General features: G+C 40.4%; 1 protein-coding gene across 3 annotated transcripts in view; it reads right to left on the bottom strand.

Moving 5' to 3' along the window:
* The window catches only part of Stag1 (stromal antigen 1), a 421,107-nt gene that overhangs the window by 203,337 nt on the left and 208,767 nt on the right, over positions 1 to 9,003 (bottom strand). For all 3 annotated transcript variants that reach the window (XM_029567624.1, XM_008841643.3, XM_008841645.2), the window contains one exon: positions 1,212 to 1,285. In XM_029567624.1, the coding sequence (XP_029423484.1) occupies positions 1,212 to 1,285 (74 nt within the window). The remainder of the gene's footprint in view (positions 1 to 1,211; positions 1,286 to 9,003) is intronic.

Below are 9,003 nucleotides of genomic sequence, written 5' to 3' on the forward strand. Positions count from 1 at the left end.
TTTTACTTCAATTTAATGTTATGTAAGGGTGTACTATAAAGGACAAAAAAGATGAGCATGGAATATATACCTAAGTTCTTACATTTAAAAACAAATATGAGACTGATGCATTATAATATGGTAGTTCACATAAGAAAGAGGCGGTCTAAGTTTAAGAATCCATAGTCAGCTCTATTTCAAAAGATTCTAAAAACTGGGTTCAAATGTTTATTCTGTTAAAGTAAAATATCAAAGATATTTAAATATATAAATAAATACTTCCACCATTTTAACAATCTATGTGTATCAATTGACCAACCATAGTCCCAAAATGTCTGTAATACTACTTCTATCTTCTGACTATATTTATATAAAATTCACATTTAGAAAATTCCATGTATATAAAGCGTTGTGAAGTATGTCCTTTTAGTGCTGCATTTTAAAAATTATCAGACATCTCAGAAAGACAAAATCATTTCCAATACAGTGTATAGTAAAAAACATTCTTTGATAATAACTTCCCCCACGTTAACAGTCAAAGGTTAACCAGAGGCATGATATACCCCTGTTTCTCCAAAGCAGATCTTTGGTTTGGTTTTGCCTTTCTTGCTTAAGAGATCATCCTGACGTATTTTTCACTGTGAGTATATCTTTTGTACTCTTTTCTGTCATCTTTCCTATGGTATTTATTATGTATTTGGTCTTTTTGAGACAGAGTCCCTATAGCCCTACCTGGCATGGACTCCATTTATAGAACAAGTTGGCCTCCATATCTCACAGAGATCAGCCTGCCTTTGCCTCCTTAATGCTGAGACTAAAGGTATGCGACACTACACCTGGTGGTTACAGTATTTAAAAGACTAGTAGATAATCTGAACATGCTGCAAGATGGTACCATGGGGTAAAAGGTAGGACAGTTAAATGTTTCTATGTTTCATATTAGTTTCATGATCACATTACTTAATACTATACCAGTAGGAATGTAAGTACACAGGGTGCTTCCAATAGTAGCTAATGTTTGGAGTTTGGAAGAGTGTTTCAGCAGTACTGATGGCAAGATTACCTCCAAACATTTAGCATTTACAGACAAAGCTCTATAGAAAAAAAAAAGTTTACAGAAAAGAAAACACAAATAGCCAGAGTCTTACAGCTATAAACAGTTTATAGACTGTGCTATAAATAAGCAACACTTGTGTAGGTTAAAAAATTTCTAAGAGATCAAAATACCTTACCGGTATCTATGAACAAATATACCCTTAAAAATAGAGTTCATCATATTTTCGATTTCGTCTTGGTTTTCTTGTAGCTGAAATGGAGAAAAAAAAAACAATAAAAATATTGTTCAATTTATTTATAATGAATAGTTCCAACTGTTTTAAATAGTTGATTATTCTCATTCAGGGTTGTAATCAATTTTTTGCTTACAATTGATATAAGAAATTATCAATATACCTGAAATATGTATATAGCTTTACCACACAGGCTTTGGAAACTCTCATTCTGTCTCTCACTATATGCATCCTATACAATAACAAAGACTGTGATTGACTTTGATCAGATTTCTATTTCCATGGTATAATCTACTTTAGGAATAGGTCTAAATTTAAATACATCTCTCCAAAAAGGTCCTTTGCTTAGTTTTGCCTTACTTGCTTATTTAATGTTCTGATTTATACATTTTCTTTGTATAAAAAACTTCTTCTTTCACTTAAAGTATCATATTATTACACCACATCTGAGTAGTCCATAACTAAAACTAGGCCAAGGTCCAAAAATAGGAAGTATTACAGAAAATAGACAGGATCCAAGTCAGTACAGCAAGAATCCAGGAACAAAACAAAAATAGTGTAAAGACATAAAATTTAGGTAACATTATTGAAAACAAAGTTTGATTTTTATTTACTACTCCAACAAAGCAACAAAACTGGTTTAAAGTGGTACTCATTATTCTAATCAGTTCTGTAATTTCAATTTCATGTGTAATAGTTCTCAGTGACGTAACTGGTTTCATTATATATATAATATGTATATTTTATTTAACATAGCAATAAAATATTTCCACTTTTTTGCTACATTTTGTTACACGATTTATAGAAAAAAGTTGAGTACAAATGTTGTTCCTCAACATATAAGGTATATATGTCCCCATAAACTATAAGCTGAAAATATTTTAAGTCAATACTTTGTATTTAATATACAAAACAGGCCACCATGACAAATCAATCTAGCCTTCTTTAAAAGTGCATTATAGGGGCTGGAGAGATGGCTCAGCAGTTAAGAGCACTGACTCTCTTGTAGAGGACCCGGGTTCAATTCCCAGCACCCACATGGCAGCTATGAACCATCCTTAGCTCCAGTTCCAGGGGAATCCGAAGCCCTGTTCTGACCTCTGCGGCACTGCACGACATGGGTGCACTCATATACATGCAGGCAATACACTCATACACATAAAATAATAAATAAAAACATTTAAAAAAATATTTTAAAAATAAGAGTGCATAATATACTTCAGCCAATAGTTGGAATAATAAAAACCAAAGCCTGTTTTATAATATAATGCTGAACATTTCACATAAACACAAAGATGGATATTTTTTAGATATGATGGGAGGCAAAAACAGAAAAACACAACACCTCCAAAATGCTGATAACACCGTATACTGTAGATGTTATCAAGATTGTATTGCTGACTGTCTGCAGCCACTGCCCAGTACCAAGACAGGATATGGGGGCTGGAGAGATGGCTCAGCACTTAAGAACACTGGCTGCTCTTGCAGAGGACCTGGGTTCAGTTCTCAACATTCACATGACAGCTAACAATTAATTGTCTTTAATTCCAATTCCAGAGGAACCAAATCTTTCTGGCCTCCACAAACATTGTATGCATGTGGTGCACTTACCTACATGAAGGCAAAACACTATACACATAAAATGCTCACTGCTTCCGTACTATTGTAAAGTCCCAAAACTTCCAGACTACCATACAAGAGACCGTCTGTACATTATCAAGCATTGAAACTATCATATTACAAGTTTTAAAATATACTTAGATGCATTTATTATATAAAAACAAATTCTTAAGAACAATACATTTCAGGCAACACTACTTAATTAAGCTCAGCTTAACTTTTTTCCTTAATTTTTCAAATATGGTAAGTGTTAAGGGTTAAATGCATACAAATTGTTAAAATTTGTATGATCAGAAATGGAGGGATGGTTCAGCAGTTAAGAGCACTGGCTCTTCTTGCAGAGGAACCAGATTCATGTTCCAGAATCCATGTGGCAGCTAACAACTGTCTGTAATTCTAGTACCAGGGGATCTAACACTGCTTCTGACCTCTGTGGGCAGCAGGCACACACATCGTGCACATAGATAAATGCAAACAAAACATTCATATACAAAAAAAAAATGTTAAAAAATTTATGCTTAACTTTCAAAAGTACTTCATATGGAAATAAGATTATGATAGATGCAATTCTTAACAATGGGGACAAACTAGAGTATAGTAGCTTCTGAATTCCATGTAACTCACCTCATTATAAAAATAATGTGGAGACAGACACATACACAGAAAGAATGTCATGTATATATGTGAATAACACTGTTACAACCCAAAAACTCAGAAGCTAAGAAAAGCCTAGGGTCAGTCCTGCCCCCAATGCCTTCAGAGAGAGAGCATGACTTTGTCAACATCTTGATACTGGACTCAAAGCTTCCTATAATTTTTAACCTAGGCTGTTAACTTGACTGGAATGAGAGACCCCTTAGATATTAGTAAAGCATACATCTGGGCACTTCCAGAGAGGATTAGATCAAATTAGTGGATCTTTAGACTGCATATTGTTAGAATGTGTGCCTTTAAAAACAGATTGAGTTGCACACTTGGGTCTCATTAAAAACTGTTTCATGAATTTTGGCTAAAGATTAGGACAGAATTTCCAACAGTTTCTGAAGTGGCCCTGAACAAATGTCTGCCCTTTTGTACCATGTATTTATGTATAACTATATTCATGGTTATAAAATCTAAACAGTGATAAACTCTAAAAACATCTCCTATGTTATGCAATATCAAGTATTTAGCCAAGATTTAATTCTGTGTGTTTGTACATGTTCGTGTGTGTGCATATATGTGTGGGTACAGGTGCAAGACTGTCTGCATCAGATATTTTCCTCAATCACTCCTCTATGTTACTTTTTGCAGACAGTGTCTCTCACTAAACCTGGAGCTCACAGATTTAGCTAAACTAGATGGCCAGCAAGCCCCCGAGGGATCCTCCTGTCTCCATCTTCCCAGTGATGGATTACAGGGTGTGCTGCCACATCCAGCCTTTTGGTAATAGTGCTTGGGATCTGAACTCAGGTTCTCATGTTTGAGCAAAAAGAACCATTCTGACTGAAACAGCTTCTCTCCCCTGGAAGGATCCCCAGCTCTTCCTGTGAAAGCCCCTGCCAGACGCCTGTATGGTGTTTACTGATGGGGGCCGGTATGGGGCCACTGTGGTGATCTATTCCAAGAAAAATGCAGAGCCGCAGAGATTTTCATATCAGTGCAGTGGATTGGCCCAGTTTAAAGAACTCATGGCTGTTGCCCTGGCCTTAAGTAAAGTAGAGGAACCCATGAACTTACTCACTGATAGCTTGTATGTGGCTAACCTCCTCCCAGGGCTTTTGGGCTCGTATATCCGATTAGATAAAAACCCCATTACTCCTTTAATGATACAGGCTCGTACCCTCCTCCAACAACGAGAATATCCGCTTTTTATCCAACACCTTAGAGGACACCAACATCTACCTGAGTTTCTATCACTAGGCAATGCCGAAGCAGATAAGTTGGCCTCTACCCAGCTCATGTCAGCCAATATATCCCCAGCCCAAGATTTACATGAGCTCACCTATGTCAATTGGCGAGGACTCCACAAAATATTTCCTTATACCTATTGCTGATCTAAAGAAAATCGTTTGAACTTGCCAATCTTGCCAACCCCTCCTCCAGGTGCCCCCATTACAGCCCCTGGGAGTAAACCCCAGAACCTAACACTCTTTGGCAGACTGATGTCACACATTTCCGTCCCTTTGGTAAACTCAAATACATATTTGTCTCTGTTGATACATATTCACATGCATGTTGGGCTACAGCCCACATGGGGGAAAGGGCCAAACATGCTCAAAGTCACTTCCTCCAATGCTTTGCCACTCTGGGCTTACCCCACAGGGTTAAAACGGATAACGGGCCGTGGTTTGCGAGCCAAAGCTTATATGAATTTTTCAAACGATGGAATGTCCAACATAACATAGGAATCCCTTACAATCCACAAGGCCAAGCATTGTAGAATGCAATCACCAACGTATAAAATCACAATTACAAAAACAAAAAGGGGGAGGCAGCCCCCATCAGCAACTACTCATGGCCCTGTTTGCTATCAATATTCTCAGTTTTCAAAAAAATCAGTAAGAATCAAAATTCCAAAAACATTGGGGCAAGCAAGAACAACGCCCTGAGGTGCAGGTACGCTGGAAGGATCCTATCACCGGACACTGGAGAGGCCCCGACCCAGTGCTCACCACAGGGCGAGGTTTCAGTTGTGTCTTCCCTACAGATGAGCCAGCACCGATATGAGTGCCAGCCAGAAACCTCAAATACCTACCTGACTGTAATATGCCATAATAAGCCAAAATAACCCAAAGTCCATGGAGACATAGCCCTTCTCTCCTTCCTTGTTTGCAGGAAAATGCCCCCAAGACCTGGATGGACCGCACTGCTGGCTCTCATGGTGGCAGGCCTCATGGTGATCCTAATCTTCATTCTGATGATACTCTTCCTGGATCTGATGAGGGAGCTCAGGAAGACCAACACAACCAGTTAAATATATTGGCCATCCCCCTGTTCTTCTTCACATGGGCCTACCTCCTTTGGTGCGTATGGCTCCAAAAGGAGACAAAAAAGGAAACCTGGGACTGAAAAAGGTAGGGATTATAATTATATTGACAGTCTTGGGAGGAATTGGAGTTAGAGGAGAATTATTTTGGGGATATGTGATCAACCCAGGTATCCTGCAGCCTGCAGGATGGGATTCTGTCCCACAGCCCTTAGCATGTAACGCGTCCCGGTATCCCATGGCGGGGAAATGCCCCCTGCCTGAAAACAAACTTGTAAATCTAAGTGATGTGGGGATAGACCTGACTGATGACCAGAGCACCTGCTGGGTAAAAAATGAGTCATGGGCAAATCAGATGGGCTGTTGCTTGCCTTTTGGGCCTCTTGACTTCTATAATGGCTGGAAGACCCTGGTGAAGCTGACATCCTATACCTCTTATACTGAATGGGTGGATTTATAATGTTCATTTGGTGCCTTCACTGGCCCCACCCAGGGTCCCCAGATGTATGGATCTAAATCTGAGCCCCCGAGAAGCGTCCTGGGAAGGGACTTTCCATGATTGCAGAACAGACATGGGATATATCATGAGAAATGAAAGTGATTTAGTAGCCTGGTACCGGGCACCCCCGAGGGCCCTGCCCCATGAGAACTATACTCTCTGGTACCCTTATAAGGATACCACATATACCCAAGGTAAATGGATGAGTGTGCTGTCCATGTCCTGGCTGACCTCAGCTCAGGGCCCAGGGCTGATAGATAGGAGACCAGCCATGATGGCTTGGGGGACAAAAATCACCAAAATCAGGTACCAGTATAAAAATGTCACCGGTAATAATATATCACGTATGGTGGATGATCAACAACTCCTAGGTCTACAATGGTCATCTAATAGGACATGTGAGCCCCGTGCAAATTCCACCAATGCCACTAATCCCTTGCCTTTTAGAGCATGCTTGGAGCATGGGTACTATTTTGGTCTCTTCAATGTTACCGGAGAACAACTAAATATAACCAATTTTATCCAAGGTCCTTTACCAGAGGATCGGTTCCTCATTTTAGGGATACCCCCTTTTCTATGGGTACCAGTCAACCAGACAGACCCGGAGCTTTACACTGGGAAAGCTCATATGATTCAACATTTTCATTCCCCATAGGCCTGCTGATCTTAGGTCTCCTGTTGCTAATATCTTTAATAACGACCACAGTCAGCACTGCCCTGCTTGCCACCCAACAATCTATGATGGTAAATGCTATAAATAACCTTTCGGCGCTTACTGCAGATACCTCCTCCTCCATTAATGAGCAGCTTAGTCACCTACAATTGGGTATCATGAATCTACAAACTCAATTGTACTATCATGAAAAGGTTTTATATGTTATACAACTGTTAGTGAAAGTTCCTTGTGATATGAGATATACAAATGCATGTGTCACCCCATTTAATAGAGCAGAACCTAGGGGCAGCAAACAATTTTTCCTATTATATCAAGGGTCCCTGGACAAGCAAGTATTGGCAAAAGGAATTAAAATTACCAATCTGATTGCCCAAATTAATAGTACCAGGGTTGATCTAGTAAATGAACAAGACTTCTGGCAACAAGTACAGAAGGTAGGTGGGGACCTATGGGATTGGGTCAAGAGACTGCTCACTTGGGTGAAATGGGGCATATATATCATAATTGCCTGCTTCTTCCAATGGCTTGTTTCTAAAGTAAGGGGAATCGCTTGCCATAATAGGCGGACACAACAAAATTTAGCCCTGATAGGACATGTAATGGAAGATACACCCACGGGAAAACCCTGGCCACCCTGGGTTCGAATAGCGTTGGCAGAAATTTCCTCATGGCCTTAAGAGATAATGTTATCCTTCTCTGGAGTGTCATTGTTACAGGATCCATGCAAAGGCTGGATCTTCCACAACCCTCCAAGCAGGTCATATGCAGGCCACCCCCCCCCCTTTTCTTGGTCCCATGGGCTGGCCTCTTCCATGTGGCTGTCCTCGCCTATATTATCGTATCCCGTGCCAGAGACGGGTAAGATCTCCCCCTGTCGAGTACTCCTAAGACAAGATGGGCACATAGCCAGGTGCACTATCCAATGATGGGCAAGGCTTGATCAGAGGGGGGACGACCTAAGACAGGCTGGGGTACTCGGTTCCAAGGAGAAGGCTGGCTGCCTCTCCTCAGGACACTGCTCACTGGAAAGACCATGGGTAAATTTAATAAAAACAAAAGGGGGAGATGTGGGGGCCTAGATGGCCCTGCAAAGATGGTGCCGAGAGGAAGTAAGCAGGGCACGGCCTCACTTATTTTGAAAATCTTCGGATTGGCTAATGGACGTTTCCTCACTCGTGAGGAGCGTGTGATTGGCGCATGTTCACCACTGGAATCCATGAAGTGCTGCCCGTGTGCCTGGTTGACCTTTAAACTGATTGGACACCTTCAGGGCGAGGGGGATTTCCAATTGTGGTCAATGCCTTTATAAGCTCTGTAATGCTTGCAATAAACAAATTCCTGCTGGACTAGACTCCCCGTTGCATCTGATTGTCCCTGGTGCTGGGGCTGCTGGAGCGGACTGGAGGCGCACTTGCTCATCCCCAACCAATCTTGCTGGGTGGTCGCGGGTCCAACCCCCACATAGCCCCAAAGATTAAATTCTTTATGCAAAAATAAGCACATGTCATTAATATGTAATTGTGATTTCATCTCAATACTAAGTAAAACTGAATGCACACAAAAGGACTGAGATAAATTTTCTTAAGATTTATAACTTATTGTTCAATTTGTACACAATTTTATATACTTACATACCCAGAGTCAAGTGAAAATTCTCAGGTATAAATGAGTCATCAGTGAAAAAAAGTTGAAAGAAGCCTCGTGATATGTAGTAATTTAGTCATAACTTTGCAGCTTACTGCTGTCCGTTATAGTTCATTATGCTTACAGATGCCATTGCCTTATGGAAATGTGATTTCATTAATTTTTCAATAAAACATAAGCAGATAGCCAGGCATGGTGGCACACACCTTTAATCCTGGCACTTGGGAGGCAGAGTCAGGTGGATCTTTGTGAGATCGAGGCCAGCTTGGTCTACATAGTGAGTTCCAAGACAGCTGGGGCTACAGGGAGACCCTGTCTCAAAAAGACA

The sequence above is a fragment of the Nannospalax galili genome, unplaced genomic scaffold (assembly GCF_000622305.1).
Source record: "Nannospalax galili isolate Female #2095 unplaced genomic scaffold, S.galili_v1.0 scaffold861, whole genome shotgun sequence".
Lineage (NCBI taxonomy): Eukaryota > Metazoa > Chordata > Mammalia > Rodentia > Spalacidae > Nannospalax > Nannospalax galili.